At 39.6% G+C, this 23,250-nt stretch overlaps 1 protein-coding gene across 4 annotated transcripts in view; it reads right to left on the bottom strand.

The window, feature by feature from the left end:
* Positions 1-23,222, bottom strand: part of Sh3yl1 (SH3 and SYLF domain containing 1) — a 36,581-nt gene extending 13,359 nt beyond the window's left edge. Inside the window, exons 1-6 of one of the 4 annotated variants that reach the window (XM_028768834.1) lie at positions 23,131-23,208; positions 22,666-22,774; positions 12,559-12,689; positions 11,593-11,706; positions 9,591-9,655; positions 521-633 (exon numbers count right to left, since the gene is read on the bottom strand). In XM_028768834.1, coding sequence (XP_028624667.1) covers positions 521-633; positions 9,591-9,655; positions 11,593-11,706; positions 12,559-12,688 — 422 coding nt within the window. In that variant the 5' untranslated portion in view covers position 12,689; positions 22,666-22,774; positions 23,131-23,208. Of the gene's footprint in view, positions 1-520; positions 634-9,590; positions 9,656-11,592; positions 11,707-12,558; positions 12,690-22,665 lie in introns of all 4 variants that reach the window. The other 3 variants (XM_028768837.1, XM_028768836.1, XM_028768835.1) reach the window with 3 other exon arrangements.
* Between the last annotated feature and the right edge of the window lie 28 nt (positions 23,223-23,250).

The raw sequence follows: 23,250 nt of genomic DNA, 5'->3' as shown, positions 1-23,250 counted from the left end.
TGTGTCTTGAAGAGAAGGCAGCTGTGGGGAGATCTATCACATGAACCTGCTGCAGAAGGGCTGACAGTCTGCTGGGAGAGATCTGAGAGTAGTCCTCTCAAGCAGAGAGGAGTGCTGCACATGGATTCTTCTTACAGAGAGCATTCCAGATGGCTGTTTAGCTTTCATGAGTAGGCAGCAATTGTAACTCTCTAGCATGAGTACTAATGCAAGAATACTGTTTCGTTAACAGAGAAGGAAAATAAAATCAGTGTTATAACTGCTTCTCAATAAGATTCAACCATTTCACAGTCTAATGATTTACTTAAAATCCCTTTTATTCCAGAACACTTAGACCCTTTATCGGTCAATAAAACTTGACTACACTTACAGAAAATTTGATCTCAATTCAACAGAAAGCATGGCCTGTGCTTATGAAAAACTTTAGAAATCATGCGTGTTCATTTTAACTTAAATTTCTTCTTAATGTAAAAAAAGCTATGACTTTTTTTGTCTTTATAGTTTAGAATATTTTACTCACCTGCCTAGGGGCCCAACTGCTACAGTAAAATTCCCTCCAAGGGTCAGGTTCCCACCTTTTGCAAAGGCTTCTACTGCTCTGTCATAATTCAGAATTATCACCAAATCTGACACCTGAAATGTAGAAACCCACTCATTTATAAATAGCCATATTCCCTGATGAAGAGGTATAAACATTTAAGCCTAGCACTTGGGAAGTACAGGAAAGAATATCTCTGTGTGTTCAAGGCCATCCTGGTCTATATATCAAATTCCAAGCTGCTAGCTAGTCTACTGACTCAATAAACAAACAACATCCCCCTCCCCAAAAGAAAACAAAAACAAAAACAGCTATACCTAAATATTACATAAAATGCCGGGTGGTGGTGGCACACGCCTTTAATCCCAGCACTTGGGAGGCAGAGGCAGGCGGATTTCTGAGTTCGAGGCCAGCCTGGTCTACAGAGTGAGTTCCAGGACAGCCAGGGCTACACAGAGAAACCCTGTCTCGAAAAACAAACAAACAAAAAAAAAACAAAAAAAAATACATAAAATACATGATGACTTAAACTCAGCTATATTATATAAATGTAAACTTTCAATGCAAATATGAAAGGGATGCCAGTACTTTGAGTAGATCAGGCTAGAAGCCAGCCTTGTACAGGTAATTATGGCAAATACCTGTGAGCCACCCAGCCTTCAGTAGTGTCCTTTGTCCCTCTCAACAACTGGTAGTGCAGCTAATAATATACCAATGAGTCTGCAAATCATCACACCGATAACCAGAACAGATCAAAAAAGGTGAAGACCAAATGGCCTTTGGTCTCAAAATAAACTACAGAACCTAGTTTCATAGAATGCAGAGCTGGGACACCAGGCTTCATGTCTGAGGTAACTTCTACCCTAACTCTGTAAGTGGCTGTATACTTAACACCCTGACACTGCATATTAGATATTTAAATGCTGTTAGTTGGCTTCCGTTAGTAATGTCTAAGGAGACTCAAGTGAATGCTTAGATCAATACAACATAGTTTATTCTTCAATTTCATAATGGCCATAGGAGGCCCAAAGTTAGAGAAGAAAAAGAGTATCACCTATCACGTTCGAGGCATCACTGGAGATTGCAGTGCTGACCCCCACTTCCTTCCCCCTTAAGTTGTGATACTTTAGGTGGCAGACTATTCTTGTAAGACTTTGGTAGGTCTTAACACAGAACCTACCTCATCCAACTGTCATGAGGATTAGACACATACATCATCTGTATCTGTAGAATTGAAGGCAGAATGGCAGGGGCTAAGAAATTGGGCTTAAAATGGAAGATATTTATGTATGAATGTCATCAATTCTCGATTGTTGTGTCATCTTGGGAGAAATAATATTAATAGATTTCCAAAGCCTGGCTCCTTCTTTATAAAGGTGGCATGTTCACATAGCCATGCTCCACTGTGTGAGGAAAAGAAATGAGCCGATATGGCCAAATAACAGGCCAAGCAGATCCTAAGATACGCCTTAACATGCATAGTTCTTTAAAATTTTCTAAATTTTTAAATTTAAAATTTAAAATTTTCTAAGTGCTTTCTAATCAGTGTTTCATTTGATGTACAAAAAATTCTTGTCATCCAAAACATCCCTGATTTAAGTGGTTCTTGAGAAGTGCAGAAGTCTTCTCAACTTCTGCCAATGATTCAGTGCAAACGCCCCCTCCCCCATGGCAGGAAGAGTGACACTGTCCTAAACAGGACTTTGGCCAGGTAAATGGAATGACTAAAGCTTAAAGGCGTGGTTTCTGTTTACTAGAAAAGTAGATCTCCTAAGGCCCACTCCTATTTGCCAGAAACCACCCTTAACCCTCCAGGAACTTCCCTTAACCTCCTGCAAAGGTCAACTACCTTGGGCAGGGGCACCCAGTCAATCCAGACAGTCTGTATCAGCTTATGTCCCCACTCTGCTGACTGCCATATAAAACCAGCTTTCTTTCTACCATGTTCTCAACTGCCCTCCACTGCCCTATTCCCTGTCCCAAGACAGCCTGTGCTGTTTGATACCCAATAACTCTGCCCAGGGACTGGCCTAGTTTCTCTGCACCAGCACTTATACCAACTGACATAGAGACAACTTCCGAGGATTGCAGTGTTGAATGACAGGATAGTTTAGCATCTCTTTATTGTTTGCTTTCTACGGTGTCTCACTCTACAGCCAATGCTGGCTTTGGATTTACAATCTTCCTGTTTTGGTCTTCTGAATGCTAGGATTACAGGCCTGTTCTACCACACCTGATAGCATTCCTTCTGCCTATTTAAGCACTTCATGCTGTGATTATATAACCACATCTCATAGGAACCTGGATGTAACGAAACAACCTTGTATTGTTTGGTATATTCACATTCAAAAGATGTAAATTTCTCGACAGAAATGCTGCACTAACTGCTTTGTACTGTGTAGACTGTGTAGTGTAAGCTTGGAGGGGAAAAAGGTTTCCAATAGCAGTGTTGCAGCTCTAAGAAGAAAAGTATTCTGGCAGTCTGGAGCCAAGGGACACCAAAAACTCACACTACACAACGAATATCACACAAGAGATTTACTGGGAAACACACAAGAAGTGGTTGCCTCTGCTACGGTGAGAAGTCATGGGAACAGAGCAGGACACAGGGTTTCTTGGGGGAGGGGTTTCTAGGGCGAAGGGTAGGGGTGGTGGGATTTTTTGGTCAGGGATTGGTAGGTTTTTGAGCTTAGGAATTGGTGGGGTTTGGTGGGCTTTCAAACTTGGACATAAGCTCAGACTTTTTACCCTACACTTACAACCACTCAGGACAGTTAAGTAAGGAAAACAAACTCTGAGAGGTCATGTAGGAAGAGCCAGTCTTCTAATTTTCTATCTGCTCTGTATTTGGTTTCTCTGAAGTAAGAGTAAGATGATCCTGTGTTCTTTTTGTGATGCTACTAGTGAAAAAGATAACAGCCAAAAAGGTTTCTATAGCTGAAAATGAAAAGCTGAAGTCTTGCTGATGAAGGCTGGGCAGTGGAGCAACACTGAGACAGTGTAAGACAGCACTGGAGAATCTGATAAAAGTGTGAATGTTTTACTCCTCCATTGCTGGTGGGATTGCAAACTGGTACAACCACTCTGGAAGTCAATCTGGAGGTTCCTTAGAAAATTGGAAATAGACCTACTTGAAGACCCAGCTATACTACTCTTGGGCATATACCCAAAAGATTCCCATCATATCACTGGGGCATGTGCTCTACTATGTTCATAGTGGCCTTATCTGTCATAGTCAGAAACTGGAAATAACCCAGATGTCCCATAACAGAAGAATGGATAGAGAAAATGTGGTTCATTTATACAATGGAATACTATTCAGTGATTATGAACAAGGATATCATGAGTTTTTCAGGCAAATGCATGGAACTAGAAAATATCATCCTGAGTGAGGTAACTCAGACCCAAAAGGACATGCATGGCATGTACTCACTTATAAATGGATATTAGCCAAAAAAGAGTACAGAATACCCAGGATACAATCTACAGAACTCAAGAAGGTTAACAATTAGAAGGGCCGAAGTGAGGATGCTTCAATCTCACTTGGGAGGAAAGAGAAAGCAATCACTGGAGGCAGAGGGAGTGAGAGACCTGGGTGGAAGAGGGGAGGGAAAGGGGAAAAGGGGAAAAGGGGAACATGACCATGTATGGGGGGCAGGGGACAGGAGAAAAGCCTTGATGGCCAGCAGAATGAATGGAAATATGCAACCTTGGAAGGTGGGAGGTGGGAGAACCATCAGAAAGTACCAGAGACCTGGGAGGTGAGAGGACTCAAAGGGATCTTAGACAAAATGCCCATCAGTGGGAAGAGTGAACTTGTGGAATCTACTTCCAGTAGAAAGACAGGGCATCAAGTGGAGGGATGGGGTTGTCATTCCAGTCAAAAACTCTGACCCAGAATTGTTTCTGTCTAAAAGAACTGCAGGGACAAAGATGGAGAAGAGACTGAGGGAAAAGCAGTCTAATGACCAGCCCAACTTGGGATTCAGCTCAAGGGGAGGCTTAAAGGCCTGACACTATTACTGTTGCTATGGTGTGCTTACAGAGAGGACCCTAGCAAGGCTGCCCTCTGAGAGGCCCATTAAGCAGCTCAAAGAGTCAGATGAAGATGCTTACACCCAACCAATGGACAGAAGCAGAGGATCCCTGACTGGATAAAGGCAGAAAGTATATAAACTTGTGGGCTTTGCCTTTATAAGCCTCTGTCTAATGTAATTCAGTGGCATTCTCTGGGAATCCTGGAGGTCGTCCTAGCCAGTGTCTATCTTCCTAACCAGTTTGTTTCTAATTTAGCTCAAATATTGTGGTAGTCACGTTATTCTTATCAGATGTGATTAATAATGCAAAGATGACTCCAAGATCAGCTGCCTAGAAGCAGCAGAAACTAGAAGAACCGCCTGGAACTGAGTCAGCCTTTATTGGTGCAGCTGTCTTTTTTTTGAGTCATTTCTGCTCCTATAACGACCTCTCACCCATCCCATATTACTATAAGTCAGCCCAATAAAACCTATCGGTTCATTCTGTTGGCACTTTGGTCTGTTGTGGGTTCCCTATCTGCAGTGAGTAGATGAGTATTGCATTTCCCTAGGAAAAGTTTTGTCACACAACCCTTCCTTACTCATACTCCAGAGGCCAGACTTGTCTTCTCTCCATTCTCCCAACCCCTGTTGACTCTGCCTGGGTGCTATGCAACTTCCCTGCTGATCTTGTTACGGGGGCTCACACACCTAACTCTGAGGCAGTGGCTAGTCTCACCATACAAACCAGATTTAGGGATGGCCTCCCGACATCTTCCAGTCCTCACTCAGCTCTGTCCTTGGAGGCTTAAAGACTAAACTCTCATCTCTGTCAAAGGCTCTCTGTAAAAAGGCTGAGTTGGTTGGTGCTCCAATCCTTACCAAATTCCAGTGACAGAAATTCAGTGTCTGTTGTGAACTCTGTCAGTTAAATTATTCTAGGAAAGCCTGGAAGCAGTGTTGTTTTTAGTGCTTTGGACTTTACTGTTATTTTCCTATAAAGAAGCTTTTAAGTGTATTTAAGATGTATCCTGTCATTATTAAATTCTTATACTACTGGCTTTCAAAGCTGCACTTCTCAGAAGTCAGATTGGCCATTAAGAGAACAATTGGAGTGAATGTTGTCATCTTTGAATAAATGTGTGGAAGAATGTGCTGCCTGGTACAGGTTTTGTTTGTTTGTTTGTTTTACCCACAGAACTCTTTATTTGTCTACAGTGTTCAGGACATAAGCCTGCCTGCTCAGCTGAATATAACAAGATAAATTAGATGAAAACTTGTGTCACTACTGAAGCCAGTCCTACACCTGTGCTTTGGTGGGGGAAGGGGGTGAAGGAGGGACTGCTCACAGATCTCTTTCCTTGGCACAAAAGGTCCAATTAAGATCAGGGACAGTTTTTACATACAGAAATAGTTTTGAATCTTACTCAGAAGAAAATATAGTTCAAGTATCTCTAAAAAAGGGAAAGAAAGGGCTCCTCTGGCTTGCTGTGAGCAGGAACATACAGTCTTGCTGGCAAGATTTGGTACAATAAAGTCCAGGTTTGTGGAGGATAGACTTTGGTGCAGGGCAGGAGCACAGTGACTCTAGCCTTAGTCATCACAACAGGAGCTACAGTGTGAGGAGGAGCAGAAAGCCTTCTTTCTTCTTTAGCCCCTGCTCCCACCCCAGCAGACCCCAGGAAGACTTGACAGCTGGTGAAGTCGGGGGTTGACCTCAGAGTGGCCACACAAAGTCTCTTAGCCTCAGGGCTGGACTGGAGACTAGAGATAAAAGCTATGCTGGGTCCTAATGCCTGCTATTTCTCTGGGCATTTCTAAGACTTTTTTTTTTTCTGAGATAAGATACTTTTCTTACCTGGAACTCCTTTGCCCTGCCCCTGTGTGTTTTTGCCCCACCCAACATGGATGATCTTGCCACTGTTCCTACTTTTTAATTATAAAGACACATCAAACTAAGGAAGAAAACCCAACTTTGTTAAATTCCTTTAGATGCCTGTGTTTTATATTTAATGTTTTAACAGATACTGTAAGTTTTAAAAGGGCCAAAGGGAAAAACAGATGAGAGGTTTTACTGGCAAAGGAAGCAAGATCTCCATGCCTCATAGAATCATTCTATTATCCTGTTACTTGATGTCTTTGTAGGAAGAAAGATACATCCAAAGGTTTCTGGCTGGCTGTCCCCAGCTGCAGACAAATGCAGCTCCTTATGGATATGCAGATCACTAGCTTCAGGCTTGGAGGGAATAAGTGTCTTTTGGTTAGGGATAATACTGAAACACTCTCATATGCTGTTTTAGCTCACTGAAAAGTTGCCTCTGGAGATAGGATTTGACTCGCCCAATTCAGATCCAAGCATGTTTATATTAAAATTTCCTACAAAGTCTCTGTTCTGGGTCAGTTGGCCCATCAACTCTGTGACAGAGAAGACAACAGAACAGCCTAAGAAAAAGGCACTGTGTGCTTAGGAACACCTAAGAGATTGAGTATTTGCAATTGTGGTTACTATTATAATGGGATGCTCATACACGGGAAGGATAAAAGGGCTCTGTCTAAAATCTGTCAAACAAACCTCTAGCATCATAGTCAGCTAAATTCTCTTGGATGCTATGAACATCAATTTACCATGCATGCTGTACAAATCATAAAAACTATCTTGCCTTTTCTCCAAGGTTTATTTGGAAACGTATAAGGCCTAATGGTTTGTAAGTATGCACACAGGCAATATCAATTTATTACATTACTCCATGTGTATAATTTAGATCCAACATTTTCTTTTTTAGCAATATGATGTTATGCAATATCTTTTGAGCTGAATAACCACCTGCTAGAAATAATCACAGCTGGCTTCTTAAGAAATTCATATTCCTTCAGGAAAGGAGGAGATAAGGTCCTTGGATCCTCACATTGGTATCCAGTCACTCCTCTCAGTAGTTGTTGACAATCAGGCCCTAATTCCATAAGGCCTCAGGGTTTTTAAGGAAACTAGGATGTACAGGTTTGGAAAACTAAGAATAAGAGGCAGTGTTGGGGATGGCCCACTATGCAGCTACGGGGAAGCTGTTATACGCACTAGGTGAAGATTCCAACGAGAATAGATATCTACCACTTAACTTACCTCCCCCGAGGAAAAAAAATTCTTAAAAAAGCAAATAGTAAATTTGTGTGTTATTGTTATGGCTCCTAGTATTTAATTTTTTATTGTCTAATCAAGGGTATTTATATGTAAAGGTTAAGATGGCTGGATGTTTTTAGGACTCAGAAGGAAAATATGACTTGTCATCTAAATCTACAACAGCAGATGTTTAGCTTGCTGAGTAGTTTTACCTTATTTGGTCTTTTTTTTACAAATAATGTTCACCCATTCAAAGTCACTGGTATCTCTAAAGCTCTAACTGAGATATAAACGTACTTTCTCAGGATAAGGGAGACAACCAAAAAAAAAAGATACAAAAGATACAAGTTTGAGGCTGTATCTCTGAAAATAAAATAAATTATATTAATAAAGATGGGGACACATGCATAAAAGTTCGAAGCCCAGACACAGCAGATCTGAATATATTGTACATGGATTCTGGGGAAGCACTGGAGAAGAAAATGACAATTACTGTACACTGAGCATCTCCCAAACTCACATATGAGGAGACTAAATAGAGTAACTCGGTCCTTAAGCCTGCTGGCTGAATGGTGTTGTATCTGAATCCAGTTCACCTGGGAATGCATGACTTTGATGCTGGACTTCAATGCTCCTTCTTTTGAGAAAGCTAACCCCAGGAATTTCCTACCCACAGCAATAGGAACAGGCATTTCTTTACTGTGCATGGAATTTCTGGGAACTGTTAATCATTTATATCTATTTTTTAAGGCATTTGTTTAAAAAAGACTTTAAAAGAAGCACTAAAAATACTAAAGACAGTACTTAAGATGCAATACGTAACTCTAGATAATAATCCAAAACCACATTTAATAATTATCTCCCTTGCATGTTAATGAAATAAATTTCAGAACTAAGTTTATACCACCATGAATATAAGCTTTGTGAGTCAAACTTTGTAAATGGTAAAATTAAAAAAAAATCATAGCTTATATCATTCTAAGAGCTTTTTCTGCATGTCGGTCTATTTGGTCAGTAATATAAGCTAAGGGAAGATTTTCATCTCTATGTTGTAGATGAAGAGAGTGGCTTTCAACATCACATAGCAGACGGGTGCTCTGGCTAGAATTTGAGCCAGTGCCATCCTCCCCCATAATGTAGTTCACCCAGTAACCCATGTTATTTTGAAAATAAAGAATAGCACTTAATAAGATGTTTGTCTAATGTCTTCATGTTTCACTATACTTCTTTTTCAAGGCTATTAAGCTGGAAAAAAACCTACAATTTCTAAAGAATGATCTTCGAGTTCTCTTTTTTGTTCTCTAGTTTTTTTGAAATTTAAGCTATTACTACTTAATCTCTCAACATGTTCAAAATAAATGCCACGTGACCTGATGCTGAAAGCAGGCTCACATGGGGTTGGGGCAATGAGAGGGCATAGGGACTACAGGAACGTTAGGATGTAAAGTGAGGACTGGGAGTTGTGGACAGAACAGACAGAGACCGGAAATAGGAGATGGGGTCAAGAGAGGAGGGCTGGGGACATCAGAGCTGGACGTCTGTGTAAGCTTATTTGCGGAAAGGAACTACCAGTAGAAGGCAGCAGAGCAACGGCTGTCGGGAGTGGCACCTCCAAGGTTACGAAGTGGATTCTACTGTATACAATGCTGACGAGACCTGGAGAAGCAGAACTGAAATGCTCTGTGTTTATGTCGTCTTGGATACATACAACAGTTAATACAGAGGGAGAAAGACAGACGAGTTCACAGCAAGGGGAGGAAAGAGGGAAGAGGAGAGGAGGGGAAAAGAGAAGAAAGGAAGCCAAAGGGGAATGATCTGACCAGTGTAAGAAGCAAAATAAGGGCACTAAGAAGCCTGTCCCACCATGCTGAGCCCGGGCTACCTTTAGGGATTGTGACAATGGCGTAGACAGCCCACTTACCTCTATTCCTATTTCAAATCCTCCACCAAGCCCAGCTATCCCAATGGCTGAAGGTGCAGACCATTCTGACAGAAAATAAGAACATTTGAATATATAAAAAGTGTCATATGAATATTAAGTAAAAGATACTTATTTTTTTAAAAGATTCATGAATCTTATACCTTAAAATCTTTCCAAAGTTAAATGTTTTTCAAAAGATACTAAGTATTCACCAAGAGTATCATACTCACAAACTCATATAATTCATGCTTTCTTTCCCTAATAGCTCACACACACCTAAACTACGATTGCATTATCCACTTAACATACACAATAGTAAGAATCTTACTATTGATATTTTTAAAAATTAACCATCTATGTCTGGGTCACAATGGTGTCAGACATAAGTGACCAAGATTCAAGAGTGTTTCAGCGACTCCTGGGAGTCAGGTGGGGGGCAGAATAATTCTAGATTGCTGCTGTCATACATTGTTTTGGCACTTCTTGTGCAAAAGAGGTTTCCTTTATATTTGTAATCTAAACACAGTAATTTTATTGGGAGTTTTAAAACTGATGTGTATTTATTTTTTCTGTATAGAAACAAATAAAGAAAACTATTTTTAGTTTGGTATTGAGAGTGAATATCTCTAAATGACACTTCTACGCTGACCTCCCTTTGCTGGGGACTCATCCTAGACAAGTATTACTGGTGAATACATCTAGAATTAACCTGCCGGCCTTGGAAAAGCTTGAATCACAGGAATCAGTGCCTAATAATTCCAAAGCTGCTTTTCATCCCTGTGTTTGGCAATGCCTACCTTACAGGCCTGTTCTCTGGGATCAGAAAATTGCCTTGCCTTATTTGGGCAGCCTTTCTGTTACTTTCAGCAGGTAGATAGCTGCTTTTTTTTTTTTTTTTTTTTTGGAAGATAGGGGAAAGAAACTCAGCCTTTGGAAACAATAGAAAAATGCAGCGTGGTGGAGAACAGGGACAGGGAGGTTCATAGAGACAGACTCTTATGTTTAAGCAACAAGTGTCTGTCAGTGGATAGCATGGATCTGTAGAGGCTCTGGCAGAGCCCAGCCCTCCACTGTGTTTGGTGTCACTGCTGAGACCTCTGCCCTCGAGTATTTGGGCAATAATTCATAGAAAGAACTTCATATTTTCTAACTTTAAAGATTTAGGGTTTTAACTAAATTGATTGAAATTAACCGAAATGATGACATGGCAAGAGTTTTTTACTAAAGGGCCTATAAAAGGAGAGTGCCTGGTGAATACAGCACTGGAGTTATGCTGTACCCCAATACCAAAGGAAACCCTGAACTATAAAAAGCAGATCCACAACTGTGGGAGGAAACCCTGCTGGGTCTGGGGACACCTACAGGAAACGGTGACTCCAACCTAGGGATAAAGGACGTGTTTATCAACACCTGTGCTTGTGACCTGAAAGTGTCAATGATACTGTTAAACTAGTTATTGACAGAATAAGCCGTCTCCTTACATGAAACACAACACAGGTCAAACTGAAGAAGCACTTCAGTTGGTTCTGACATGTGACTATGTTATAAATACTGGTATAAGGCTCTTAAGATGCATAACAAATGCATTTTGAATTTGTCTCAGAAAAACCAAATTATAGGTTTTAGCCCAAACAAAATGTTACAGTGCTTTCACTGTGATTCTGCTGGGAGGAAGTAGGAGTTCTTCACATGTCTTATAGAGAAACCAAGGCGCTTACAGATGACATACACAAAAGAAACTTGCTTTCCCATATTTAATAAAAGTGGGTAGTATGTTCAAGAAAGTGTTCTCTGTGGAAGGCCTACAAAATATAATACAACGGTCAGACACACCTTGAGTAATAACCTAGTAATAATCTAAGACCAGCTTTCCTGCTTTTCCTGACACACACTACATGTTTTAGAAGAAGCACGCAGAGTGTTTTCACTGGTCACGATCCCTATGAGACCAAGACAGATGCAGAACACAGAAGATGTAAGGTCTCCACAAGTATCAACTTACTTCCATCTGGAAGACGAGCCAGGACAATCCCGCTGCCTCCCCTGGCTGTGACCAGAAACCCAGCTTTAATCACAGACAAAACTGCAAGACCTTTTGCTTTTGCAATCACATGGGCTGCAAACAAACAAAACAGCAATGATTAAAAGACAGCTTGTGACAGAGCTTTGATTTTAAAGATACACAGCTGAACACATTATTTATTACTAAGAAAATTTAGATTTGACAACAAAATTAAGTGATTTGCCATTTCAAAAGGTTTTTCAAAACTCAATCTGTTTGAACAACCATTTTATCCTATTTATAAAACTAGTTGATTTGTATTTCGAGTAACAACTAACAGACTGTCTATACCATGCACTTGTGGAGTCACTAACTATGTCAGTTGTGAACACAGGACTAATGTCACAGCGTCAGTGCTTGTTAGACATCACTACTGGATTTGGTATTGTTGACAAAAGCTTTGGGTGTAAAATAATAGTGTCATTTAGAAGAACAGAAAAGCCAGGTATGGCGTTCATCAGAATTATGCTACCAAATTCTCTTTGGTACCTTTTGCTTACATGAAATACGTTACTTGTAAATACAATTTCCTTATTTTATTTTTTTTAGAAATACCATGAAGTGCTTGAGAAAGCTTACATCATAAAAATTTATCTGTGAGATTAGCTAGGAAGTTTTGAAAAATCTGTTTGACAATTCCCTCAAAATTGATTTAAAAAGAACAGAATTTAAAAAGCTAAATGGAGCAGGGACTCAAGGGGTTAGGCTGCTATTTCTAAGTGAAAGCAAAGTGAAGGGAGACTCCTCTGCTGATTGGCTGGAGGACTGCCTGCCAAGTGTTGCCCCTTTGAGGTCTGAGACTAGGGTAGTCTAAGTGCTTACTAGTCTCCATAGGGCACCGATGCAGAAACACTAAGCAATGCAGGAAGCAGCACAGAAAACAAACATATGCAGAAATTTACCTACCAGGAATGATCTTATCAGGTCCATTTCTAGAAGTTATTTCTGTGAATTCTCTTAATATTTTGGCAGCCTTCTTTGCTTCTGATTTCAGATTAGAAGGTATTGGGTTATTCACTGAAAGAGTAAAAGACATACTGCAGTGGGGAAAAAGAATCTAGTTTCAGAATATATTTCAGTTCACTTTTCTCTCACACAATTAAGCATTTCAAGTCAAGCGCTACCAAAGGGAATGGCTTCTGGTTCTCACTGGCATCTCATGTCTGTGTCCTTATGCTGTGAAATCTTGCAGACAGCTAACACTAAATACTCAAACTCTCAGGAACTATGAAAACATGGAACCTTGGGATCCTAGGCAAAAGCTGGCCTTCTCCCTCATTAAGTATCTTCTCCCCATAATTAAATTACTTCAGTATCAATAAAAAATGATTTTGAGGATTAACAAAAATATACTTTATAATCGCTTTTAATAGATATAATATTTGATACAGCTGGCTTTTCTCCTTAGAAATTTTGCGAATGGCACAAGTAAAATTCTGGGATGCTCAGAAACTGAGTTAATATAGGCCCAGTAATATATGCTGGCTCTTACATAACATTTTACATTCCCAGTATAAAAGTGTTTCGTTGTTATGACAGAATATATGCAACTCTTGAACTTCACAGCATGTTGGAGAAGGGGGACCATTCTCTTGTCTTGGGAAGAGCAAACGTAAGTCCAGGTGAGTTCAGCAGCTGTGGTCCTCATCTGACTGTGGACAAGTGTTTTAGATGGAAACTTATGATAACATCCATGTCACCATTTCTCCTGGTAAAGTGACAGTGGGAGTGACCAAGTAGGATGGGGGAAACCTTTTATTTAGCAAAGTCTAGAGCTGTCTAAGAACACAGTGCAGATGCACATTGGCAGCTGTATGCTTGAAATATGTAATTTATTTTAGAAGTAGAAACTGAAATAGAGTCGTGGCAGAGTCTTTTTTGTTTTTCTTAGAAGATAACAGTTTGGCTCTTTGTGGCTCAACACAAGATCATTAGTAAGAATAAAGTTATGGGAAAGTCCATCAATGGCACTTTTGGGGAGAGGGGTGCATTTCTAGTTTGTAAAACACAAAATGAAATGTGTATGTTGTGTATGGTATTCTTTCTAAACTGGTATCCACACAGTATGTATGGTAATGTGCATGTTTAAACTTAAGTTTACCACAGAATATTTAAATACTGGTTCTCAAATTTATCTGTCTAGCTGATGCCGTTTGTACAATAATCCCATTTCCTTTAAACAATTCTAGTTTGCCTATCTCATCTGAAGAATCAATAAGATTTGTTATTCTATATCGAATCAGTTTTATCTGTTTGAATTTCATGTAAGTGAGAGGAAAAACGAGTTTTACCTTTTCTAACTACCTTATTTGATACACCATAAAATAAGCAGGAGTCATTTATGTCAGGCAGAGACAGGAAGTCTATTTTCTCTCCTTATATGTAGGAACACCACAATTTAGTTTTCCATCGATTTTTTTTAAACAGTTAGGCTGTTTACAGTTTGGAGCTATTCCAAACTAAACTGCTATAAATACTTCCATCATGGTTGCTTATTCACACATGTTTTATTTCTTTTTGATAAACATCAATAATAGAAACTGCTAGTTCATAATAATAAGTGTATGGTTAATTATATGTTTCCCAAGAGCAATGTGAAGTGGTATTTTATTCTTCTACCAGAAATTTCTGACATAGTTAGTGACTCCACAAGTGCATGGTATAGACAGTCTGTTAATTGTTACTCGAGAGGCATTTCAATGTAGACTTCTCACATTCCTGACAAAGTTGCAAACTTTGCTTATTTCTCCCTCCCCTTTTAATTGAAAATGGAGTCTTTACCCATATAATATATCCTGATTAAAGTTCCCCTCACCCTTCCCCGCCCAGTACCTCCTCACTTCTCTCCCATCCAGATCTACCCCTTTCTGTCTCTCAGAAAAACAAAACAAAACAAAACAAAACAAAACAAAACAAAACAGGTTTCTAGTCAAAAATAAAAAAAGTATAACAAAATAAAATATAAGATAAAATCATCACATTGGAGTTGGAAAAGACAAACAGAAGGAAAAGAGCCCAAGAGGAGACACAAGAATCAGAGATCCATTCGATCATATGTTCAGGAATCCCATAAATCACTAAACCGGAAGCTGTAATATATACGCAGAGGACCCAGTGCAGAGCCATGCAGGTCCTATGCATGCTGTCTCAGTCTCTGTGAGTTCACACATGCTTTGAGCATGTTGATTTAAAGGGCCTCATTTTCTAGGTGTGCATCATCCACTCCAGCTCTAAACATCTTGCCACTTCCTCTTCCTTGGGTTTCGCTAATCCCTGAGGACAGTGGTTTAATGGAGACAGCCCATTTAGGACTGAGTGTTCCAAGGACTTTCAGTGTCTGCATAATGTTTGTCTGTAGATCTCTACATTTGTTCCCGCATGCTGCAGGAGGAATTTTCTCTGATGATGGTTGAGCAAGGCACTGATCTTTGAGTATAGCAGAATGTCATTTCTACTTTCTAGTTTCTGGTTCTTGGTCACAAAGGCAGGGTCAGGTTCTGTCTCATGGAGTGGGCCTTAAGTCAAATCAGATATTGTTTGGTCATCCCCACAGGCTTTATGCCACCACTGCCCTAGCATACCTTGAAGGCAGGGCACCACTGTAGATGAGAGTCTGTGGATGGCTTGGTGCTTGCTTCATTTTGGGAGTACAGAATGCCTTCCTGTACCAAAGACGCTAGAACACAGGAGAAAAAGCTCTATGTAGGCACCAGCTCAGCTAGTCCATGTTCAACGAATTGTACAAGTGTTGTCTTCAATCGATGAGACCTTGCTATCAGTTTGTGGAGAGCAAACTATTATCTTGGCAACAGTTTGGGATTCCCATGACACTTCTTTGGCTAACAACTCAATTAGATGGTAACTGAATCTTAGTACTGGAAACTTCCTTTGGTGACAAGAGATGGCCAGATGTGATTCTGTTTCCCCCAGTATTAGTACACTGCATTTAGATCACCTTCATATAGGTGTATATTTTAGGAAGCATCTACTGTATTAGGTTTCCATACTACCCCTCACGTGGCTCTTAATTTTAGCTGTCTCTCCTCATACTCCCTGATTACTCCCTCTCCCCTCTCCATCCCTACCTGATCTTCCTGTTCTAGCCCTGTCTCCATCCATAACTATGTATTTTTTTTAATCTCTGTTTCTAATGATAACTATTTATAACCTCAAGATCCTTATTCTATACCTACCCTTTGTGCTTCTACAGATTGTAGCTTGCTTATCTTTAATATAATAGCTAACATCTACAGATGAGAGACTATATTTGTCTTTCTGAGTTTGGGATATATCACATGATCTTTTTCTAGTTCCATCAATTCTGCTGCTAATTTCATGATGTCATAGTGGCTATACAAGTTTGTACTGCCACCAGCAGTGAGTGAGTGTTCCTCTTACTCCACACAGTCACCAGCATGAGCTGTCATTTGTTTTTATTGATCTTAGCTATTCTGGTGGGTTAAAGATGAAATCTCAAAGTAGTTTTGATTTACATTTTTCTGATGGCTAAGAATATTGAACACTTATTTCATTAAGTGTTTCTCATCCATTTGAGTTTTCTCTAATGAGAATTCTGTTTAGATCTGTACTACATTTTTAAAATTGGGTTATTTGTTTTCTTGATATTTAGTTTTTGAGTTCTTTATGCATTTTGGCTATTAGTCCTCTATAGGATGTAGAGTTTGGTTAAAAAAAAAATCCAAATCTGTAGGCTGCCACTTTATGCAAATGACAGTGTTCTTTGCTGTATGAAAGTGTCTCAGTTTCATGAGGTTCCATTTACTAATTGTTGATATTAGGGCCTGCAGTTAAGGGCATTCCGTTCAGAAAGTCACTTCCTGTGCCAATGAGATAAAGGCTATTTCCCATTTTCTCTTCTATTAGGTACAGTGTATCTGGTTTTTTGTTGAAGTCTTAAATCCATTTGGAGTTGAGCTTTGTGCAGCATAAGTATAGATCTGTTTGCATTCTTCTATATTTAGACATCCACTTCATACTTTGTATAAGATGCTGTCTTTTTTTTTCCTGTGTGTATTTCCGGCTTCTTAATACCATGAGGATAGGAGATCTTTCCATCTTCTAATATCATCTTCAATTTATTTCTTCAAAGACTTGAAGTTTTTATCATTCAAGTCTTTCACTTGCTTTGTTACCGTCAACCCACAATATTTTATATTATTTGGGGCTATTGTGAAAGGTGTTGCTTTACTGATTTCTTTCTCTGATTGTCTGATTGTCATTTGTAATATAGGAGAGTTGATTTTTGTGAGTTAATTTGCTATCCAGCTACTTTGCTGAAAGTGTTTATCAACTGTAGGAATGTTCTGGTAAATAAAGATACTTTGACTTCTTCCTTTCCAATCTGTATCCCCTTGATCTCCATCAGTTCTCTTATTGTTCTAGCTAAGACCTGAAATACTACACAGATAGGTATATAGAGTGGGAAATCTTGTCTTGTACCTGCATTTCTCTCCAATTCAGTTGATGTTGGCTATGGGATTACTGTAAACTCCTTTTATTATGTTGAGGTATGTTCCTTGTATCCCTAAATCTCTCCAGGACTTTTATCATCGAAGGGTGTTGGATTTACCAAAGCCCTTTTCTGCACCTAATGAGATCATGTGGTTTCGTCCTTTAGTTTGTGAAATTACATTTGAAATGGTCAATTAATTGATCAATTTATACATGTTGAACCATCCCTGCACCTCTGGGATGAAGCCTACTTAATTGTGGTTGTTTTGATGTATTTTTGGATTTGTTTCACAAATATTTTACTGTGAATTTTTACACCTATTTTATATGGAAAATTGGTCTGTAATTCTCTTTCTTTATATGGTTTGGGTAACTGTGGACTCATAAGATAAATTGGCCAATGTTCCTTCTATTTCTATTTTGTAGAATAATTTGAGGAATATTGGGATTAATTCTTTGAATGTCTGGTAGAATTCTGTACTAAAAGGAGGGTTTTTGTTTGTTTGGTTTGTTAGGAGACCTTTAATGACTACTTGTATTAATATCACTATGGGTTATAGGTTTGTTTAAATTGCTTATCTGATCATGATTTAACTTTGGTAAGTGGTATATATCAAAAATTATATTAATTTCTTTTAGGTTTTGTAATTCAGTGGAATACAGGTTGATTTTTTTTTAAAGTATACCCTTATGATATTCTGAATTTCCTCAGTGCCTGTTATGTCTCATTTTTCATTTCTAATTTTGTTAATTTGGATATTGGTTCACCACCGTTTAGTTAATTTAAATAAGGGTTTGCAATCTTATTGATTTCCTCAAAGAACAGACTCTTCACTTCCTTGATTCTTTGTATTGTCCTCTTTGTTTCAATTTTATTGATTTCACTCTGAATTTGATGATTTCTTGCTGTCTACTCCCTTTGGGTGTGCTTTCTTCTTTTTGTTCTAGAGCTTTTAGGTGTTCCGTTAAGTTGCTAGTATGAGATTACTATTATTTTATGTAGGCACTTAGTGCCATGAACTTTCTTCTTAAAACAGCCTTGTTTTTCATGAATTTAGGTATATTGTATATTCATTTTCACTCAGTTCTAGAAAATCTTTCATTTCTGTCTTGACCCACTTTTCAGTCAGTAGTGAGCTGTTCAGTTTCCATGAGTTTGTAAACTTCTTTTGTTTCTGCGATGGTCTGATAGAATTCAGGATGTTATTTAAATTTTCTTGTGTCCATTGGGACTTTCTTTGTATCTGAGAATATGGTCAGTTTTGGGGAGAGTTTGATGAGGTGCTGAGAAGGTATTTATTTTCTTTTGTGGTTGTGTGAAATGTTCTGTAAATATCTGTTAGGTCCATTTGTTTATGAAGTTTGTTAGCTCCAGTACTTTTGTCTAATCTTTGTCAGGACAACCCATCCATTGGCAAAATTGAAGTCTTCCACTATCAGTGTGTGAGAGTCAATATATAGTTTTAAGGTATACTAATGTTTTTCACAAGAGTGGGTGTCATTGTGTTTGGGCAGAGATGGTAAGGAATGAAATGTCATTTTGGTAGATGTTTTTCCTTTGATGGGTATGTGGCATTCTCTCCTATCTCTTTTGATTAGTTTTGGTTTGAATTCTATTGTATCAGATATTAAAATATCTACACCAGCTTACTTCTTAGCAATTTGGTTCTTTCCAACCTTTTATCCTGAGGTGATGCCTATCCTTGATATTAAGGTGTGTTTCTTAATAGCAGATGCAGCAGAGGAATCCTGTTTCAGCATCTATTCTGGAAACGTGATTGGAATTCCCATATAAGTGAATATGCTAAGCTGAAACCCTGGGGATACTTAGGGGGTTTTAGTTTAGTCTGGGCCGGCAGCTGAGATCTCTTAGAGTCTACAGCACATCTGTCCATGCCCTTCTGGTGTTTAGAGTTTCCATTGCAAAGTCAGGTATAATTTTAATAGGTCTGCCTTTATATGTTACTTTGTCATTTTTCTTTGTAGCTTGTAATATTCTTTTTATATTCTGTACATTTAGTGTTTTGATTATTATATACTGAGGGGACTTTATTTCTGGACCAATCTATTTAGTGTTCTGCTTGCTTCTTATACCTTGATAGGCATGACCTTCTTTAGGTCAGGGTAATTTTCTTCTATAATTTTGCTAACAATATTTCCTGTGCCTTTGCCTTGGATTTCTTCTCCTCCTCTATTCCTATTATTCTTATATTTGGAATTTCCATGTGTGTCTCAGATTTCCTGGAATTTCTTTTCAGGTGTTTTTTTTTTTTTTAAGATTTAACACTTTTTTTGACTGGTGTATCCATTCCTGCTATTGTATCTTCAATGCCTGAGATCTCTTTTTCATCTCTTGTATTCTGTTGGTGATCTTGCCTCTGTGGTTCCTATTAAAACATTTTGTCCACTTAAAAATGTGCATTGTCTTGTTTTGTAAATAATCTTTACATATTGTGGATATCTTTCAAGTATAAATATGTTTTTGCATATATGCACATGCATACATATTTTGAATATTTTTTCAAAATGATTCACCTAACCCTTTTCTCAAATCAAGTGTTTTCTTAAATCAAGGCTTATCCCTTCTTATAATATATTTTAAGATTATTCTTCCCATTTTAGTTCACAAATTCCAGATCTATTTGTTTATTTGACTTTTTTTTCCAAATGTGTCACTGAGGGTTTAGCTCTTGTCTCTCTGTCCATACGACCCTTTGCTTCTTTCTGCATTTTGGTTATTATTCCTTCAAGTTCATGATCTTATTTTTCTTTCACAAAATGTTCTTCAAATGATAGTAAACTCTTCCCTCAAAATGTTATGCCTTCAGCTTCAGCTAATCTGGTTTCTTCTCCACTTTTCCATTTCTGTCCTGGTGATGTTTACACTGTCTCTTAAGTCCCAGAACACTTTGGACATCCCTGTCTGCAGCCAAATCCATCTACTTATCATCTGACTTTTTGGTGGACACACAAAAGGAAAGACAGGCAAAAACCCCCTAAGTGTCCCCAGGGTTTCAGCTTAGCATATTCACTTATATGGGAATTTCAATCACGTTTCCCTGTTATCGGTTTCCCACTTGAAATGATGTTCTTCCAGAGATCCTGCACCTTGGAGACTTGCATTGGACTAACTTCTGCCTTGAACTTGCTAAACTCTGTGGGGTCTCTAGAAACTCTTCAAATTTGGTTAATGTACTAGTTAGTTTTAACTTTCAACTTGACACAACCTAGAATCAGTTGGTAATCGGTTTTAAAGAGGAATTATCTAGATCAGGTTGTTATGTGGGCTTGTCTGTAGAGAACTGTCTTGACTTAGTCAATATGGGTGGTACCATTCCGCAGGGAGAGGCCCATGAACAATAAGAGAGAAGAAAGTGACTGAGAAACAAGGAAGCAAGATTTCATGCATGTGCTCTTGACTACAGATGTGATATAACAAGGCGACTTCTCTCCTCTAATGGATTGGAACCTGGAATTGTAAGATGAATGAGATTTTTCTTCCCTAGGATCAAGATCAAAGCCTCCCCCCTTCCTATTAGAGTACTAAATCATAAATTAATGTCACCAACAATATCTCAAAGACATTAAAAGGTTTAAACAAACAAAACCAAACATCAACAGAAATATAAAAAGGGCACATATGGGAAAGCACATATAGAAACGGCTTTTTAAATTTTCACTCTGTATTAATTCATGTCTTAAAATTTTAATTTACAGGGGTTGTGAATTTGATACAAATTCCATTAGAAATAAAAGAAATAAGAACACAACTAAGCTTGTATTCCGTTTCTAAGAAGAGTTGATAAAACTTTACCACTCACACCCCACCAAAAAGGTTAGTCCTCTCAGGAGGCTCTGAAATGCTGCCTTTCTTGAGAAGTACAATGTTAAACACTGCTGTTGATACCTTCTACCTTTGTTTCTAGATCAGTGTAGTCTTCCTGGAGCTAGAGTTTTGACGACTTTGTCTTAGGGAGACCAAGTTTTCAAATCCATAAGTCACAGTCCATGTTCCTAACTAGACCATTAACCTCCTTAAACAAAATTTACAAGCAAGTTATCCATGTGGGCTCCACTGGCCCCCCCCCCACCCCTGCAACCATCTCCCGATGGCTTTGGATGGAGATAAAGAACTGGAAGCAAAAGGCAGACAGATCTTTGCTTTGTATCTGCTTCCCAGAGAGATTCAGGGAAATGTTGGATTAGGAGAAGATCACAGATGCATGCATGCTTTGTGTATGCCAGTTAAAAATGGGGAAAAATTTAAAATGAATGTGCTTAATTAAGCCTTAAATGGTAAAGAGTTTTGTCATTTCACAACACCACTTGCAAATGAGTCACATCGTCACAATGTATCAATTAAAAAAAAAAGAGTAGACAAGCAGAATTTTAAAGATTTTTTTGAAAGATAAAAAAGAAGAAAGGTAGTATTGACTCATTTCACAGACATTGAACACAGCGAGCCAATAACCAATTCTCCTTAGTTAAGATGCAATAAACAGGATGAATGTCATCACTTAGTCAATTTTAACCTCCAACGTAGCAATTTGCAAACAACCAGATGCTGCTATGGTATTTCAATAACAGGCCGCAGAGCAGAATAAAACAGCACCTTTAACCCAGCTCTGTTATTCTCTAAACTCTGTGTACAGGTTTACTAACTCATTAGCAATCGAAACATTCCTCAGATCTCAAGGAAGTACCTGGGCCAGCAGGAATACAGAACCTGTTCACTTGGTAAACACAGAACAGGGCAAGGCTTCTGCCCCAGGGCAGGGCATTCCTCCAGGTGGAGGTGGGTCCTTCAAGTCTTCCCTGGTCTGCCTTGGCAGGGCAGTGTTAACATTTGCTGAAAATGAAGACGGCACATTTTGCCAGGGGAGAAACCTGCTTCCTATTGTTACCTAGTCCTATTGTTCAGAGCAGTAAAAAGGAACAAACAGACACTATATCCCAGTGATGCAACAATCAAATCACCCTCCACATCACTCCTCTTTGTAAGGTATTGCAGAACCAAAGACACTGTGTCAAAGACCTGACACCTCTTCCTCTGGAAGCCCCAAACTCATGTGAGGCCCTCCCCTAGGGAAATAGCCCTTCCCAGAGATCACATGCTCACAAAGGCCCTACACAAACCCCAGCTCCGCACCTCCCTCATCTGTGTCAAGTACACAGGTTGCCAACTCTCAAAACAATTTGAAACCAGAAGATGGTAAAACATCAGATGTTAGAAAAAAAATAACAAAACGAAAGTCAGTCTTCAAAACTGAAAATGCAGGAGGAGTTTTTTGTTTTTTTTTTTTCCTGCACTCTACTGGAACGACCATGGTTAACAATCAACCAAAACCTTTATGATCAGGAGTGTAGAAACTAATCTTGAGTTCTGAGGATCTGCTAAAAAGGATCCGTGCAGTATGATCTTGGTGGAGGCGCCCAGACAAACCCAGGGACTTGACTGTTTCTCTCCTTTCACAACGCCTTTCACAAGAGGAAGAGTTGCCGCGGAACCGACACGCCCCAGCCGCTCAGACCCTTACTCACTGGTGCCCGCCGCTCCGCTCCGTGCCCGAGCTCCTCACTCCAGTCCAGGAAGAGGATGGCGCTCTCCTTGGTCCGCCTCCCCGACGGGACCCGCCCAGCGGGCGCACACCTGACCCAGGTGAGGGAATAGGTGTATGCCCCGTTTTTGCCAATGCGATCACTGGTCCTATACCCTTGCTCAGAACATAGCTCAACTGCGTCCACCCGCCTCATTCCTTTGGAGCCTTGTAAATCACCCTCTTGTCTTAACCGGGAACCCCTTAGCTAAGTACCGTGGCTCGGCCTAGGGTCGGTGGTCCCACGGGGTAACTTCGCTCGGAGGGGCAAGTAGCTCGGATCGGAGGAGTCACCCTAGGAGGGTCTGCAAGCCTCTCTCCTTGAGCTCATTGGCAGCCCTGGCAGTCCTAATCCGCCCAGTTTGACACTGTGCCACCCAACCAGCTCTGGGGGTCGCCCCGCATTCACCCCGCCCTCGCTCTGTAGACGTGCTACCGGGACAGAGCTCAGAGGGAACGCTGGACCGGTATGCCAACAGCAACTCCTCAGCCCAGCCCTCTAGGCGACTTCTGGCCCCGCCTCTGGCGG

The sequence above is a fragment of the Grammomys surdaster genome, unplaced genomic scaffold (genome assembly GCF_004785775.1).
Source record: "Grammomys surdaster isolate TR1022 unplaced genomic scaffold, NIH_TR_1.0 188, whole genome shotgun sequence".
Lineage (NCBI taxonomy): Eukaryota > Metazoa > Chordata > Mammalia > Rodentia > Muridae > Grammomys > Grammomys surdaster.
Note: the sequence above shows the minus strand (reverse complement) of the source record. Positions and strands in the feature narration are given on the sequence as shown.